Source organism: Crocodylus siamensis, chromosome 6 (genome assembly GCF_052110815.1).
Source record: "Crocodylus siamensis isolate JL-2025a chromosome 6, ASM5211081v1, whole genome shotgun sequence".
Classification (NCBI taxonomy): Eukaryota; Metazoa; Chordata; order Crocodylia; family Crocodylidae; genus Crocodylus; species Crocodylus siamensis.
In genome coordinates, this window is record NC_143400.1 from 47,810,900 (window position 1) to 47,813,485 (window position 2,586).

A 2,586-nucleotide genomic window follows, 5' to 3' on the forward strand; every position below is an offset into this window, starting at 1 on the left:
TTTCTGCCTTAATGTATTCAGTTAACGCAAACCACACTTTATGTCAACAGAATTCCAGCTGGTTACATGCTATTAAAGTCTTCCTATCAAAAGACACAGCAAGCTAGTTTTTAATTATGATTAGCACTTTCCCCAGAACCAAAGTTATCTTCACTCGGGATAGTTTAATGCTGGTGGCCTTGACTGGCAATATTCTTTTATTATTATTATTATTATTATTCTGAAGTTTCAGAAAGTACTCTTATCAGGGGCAGCCTTAACACATTGTGGATGTAGCCTGTTTTTCACGCAAGCAAATTATTAATGTTAGCAGAGTATCTAAAGCAATAATTATAAACCTTGTCAACATTTCCTAGATTACAGTATAACATATAAATCACATCCTATGTATTTGCAATAATATCCTTCTAATAGTAAGGGCAGGGGAGTAGTAATATTTTACCACTCACCCTGTCAGTGGTTGAAAGCATTCACAAATGCCATTTTATTAATACTGTTGGCTATGTTTTTCTAGGAACATGGAAAGTAAAAACCAAACTACTGAGTTCATCATGAAGGGATTTTCCTGTCATCCGGAATTTCAGAACTTGTTCTTTGCAGTGATTTTCATCATGTACATCATGTCTCTGCTTGGAAATATCCTCATCAGTATAACAGTTTATCTTGACCCCACCCTTCATGCCCCCATGTACTACTTCATCTCCAATTTGTCCTTGGTTGATATGTGCTACACCTCAGTCACCATCCCAAAATTACTGACAAACCTGCTTTCCCAAAATGGGACCATCTCATTCATTGGCTGTGCCTTCCAGTTGTATTTTCTTCTTTCCCTTGGGACAACTGAGTGCTTCCTCCTTGCTGTTATGGCTTATGACCGTTTCTTAGCCATATGCAACCCCCTGCAATACATGGTCCACATGAACAAGCAACTGTGTATCTGCCTAGTGGGTATCTCATGGGCCAGTGGCTTGTTGCTCTCCTTGATACAGACCACACTAATATTCACCTTGCCCTACTGCGGGCACAACCAGATTGACCATTTCTTCTGTGACATTCCTCCTCTTCTGCATCTGGCCTGTGGAGATACCTCCATGAATGAAATTGCGGTCTTTGTAGCAGGATTGTTAATCACCTTGATGCCCGCCTTGTTGATTTTTGTTTCTTATGTCCACATCATCAGTGCTGTCCTGAAAATCACATCAGCCGATGGCAGACACAAAACTTTCTCCACCTGCTCCTCCCACCTCATTGTCATCATTTTGTTCTATGGATCTGCCAGTGCCATGTATCTGAGACCCAGGTCCAGCTATGTCCCAGAGAGTGACAGATTTCTGGCCCTGTTTTATTCTGTTGTGACGCCAACCCTGAATCCCATTATCTACAGCCTGAGAAGCAAAGATATCAATAAAGCCCTGTGGAGGCTGATAATGTCAAGGTTATTTCCTTTAAAGATGTGAAGAGAGAAACTAGCAATTTGGAATGATGTTTAATTTCCTCTCCACTCCCCTGCTGAATTACTGTATATTTAATGACCACAGAAGACTGGATATATTCAGCCTGTTGTGTTTCATAGATGCTAGGGTCAGAAGGGACCTCAACAGATCATCGAGTCCCACCCCCTGCCTAGACAGGAAAGAGTGCTGGGGTCAGATGACTCCAGCCAGATGCCTATCCAGCTTTCTCTTAAAGACACCCAAAGTAGGGGAGAGCACCACCTCCCTTGGAAGTCCATTCCAAATTTTGGCCACCCTTACCATGAATAAATTTTTCCTGATATCTAGCTTAAATGTGCTCTCTGTCAGTTTGTGACCACTGTTCCTTCTTACCCCAAGAGGCACCCTGGTGAACAGAGCATCTCCAATCCCTTGCTCCAATCCCTAATGAATTTGTATGTGGCCACAAAATCACTTCTCAGCCTTCTCTTGTGGAGGTTGAAGAGGTCCAGTCTTTCCTCATAGGACTTGTACTGTAAGCCCCTAACTATACGAGTCGCCCTCCTCTGGACCCTCTTGAGTCTGTCAACATCCTTCTTGAAGTATGGCACCTAAAACTGGATGCAGTACTCCAACTGCAGTCTTACCAATGCTGCATAGAGGGGAAGTATCACCTCCTTGGATCTATTTGTCGTGCATCTGCTGATACATGAAAAAGTACGGTTAGCTTTGCGGATGATTTCATTACACTGATGACTCATGTTCATCTTGGAGTCCACTATGACTCTGAGATCCCTTTCCACTTCTGTGCTGCTAAGAGGGTCACTTCCCAGCCAGTAGCTATGCTGGATATTTTTGCGCACTAGGTGCAGCACTCTGAGCTTGTCCTTGTTGTACTGCACCCTATTGGGTATTCCCCACTTTTCTAACCTGTCTAGGTCTGCCTGAAATTTAGTATAATCTGCAAACTTGAACAGAGTACTCTTCACACCCACATCCAAGTCACTGATGAAGATATTGAAGAGTACAGGTCCAAGTACTGAACCCTGCAGGACCCCAGGACCCACATCCTTCCAGGTCAATACCAACCCATCACATACAGCTCTCTGGGTGAGACTTCTAAGCCAATTTGCCACCCACCAGACCGTGTAAA

General features: G+C 43.2%; 1 protein-coding gene across 1 annotated transcript; it reads left to right on the forward strand.

Moving 5' to 3' along the window:
• The first annotated feature begins 518 nt into the window (after positions 1–518).
• LOC149862698 (olfactory receptor 2G3-like) lies at positions 519–1,457 on the forward strand. Its single transcript, XM_090052675.1, has one exon. It carries the CDS (start codon positions 519–521, stop codon positions 1,455–1,457), a length of 939 nt encoding a protein of 312 aa, XP_089908801.1.
• The last annotated feature ends 1,129 nt before the right edge of the window (positions 1,458–2,586 follow it).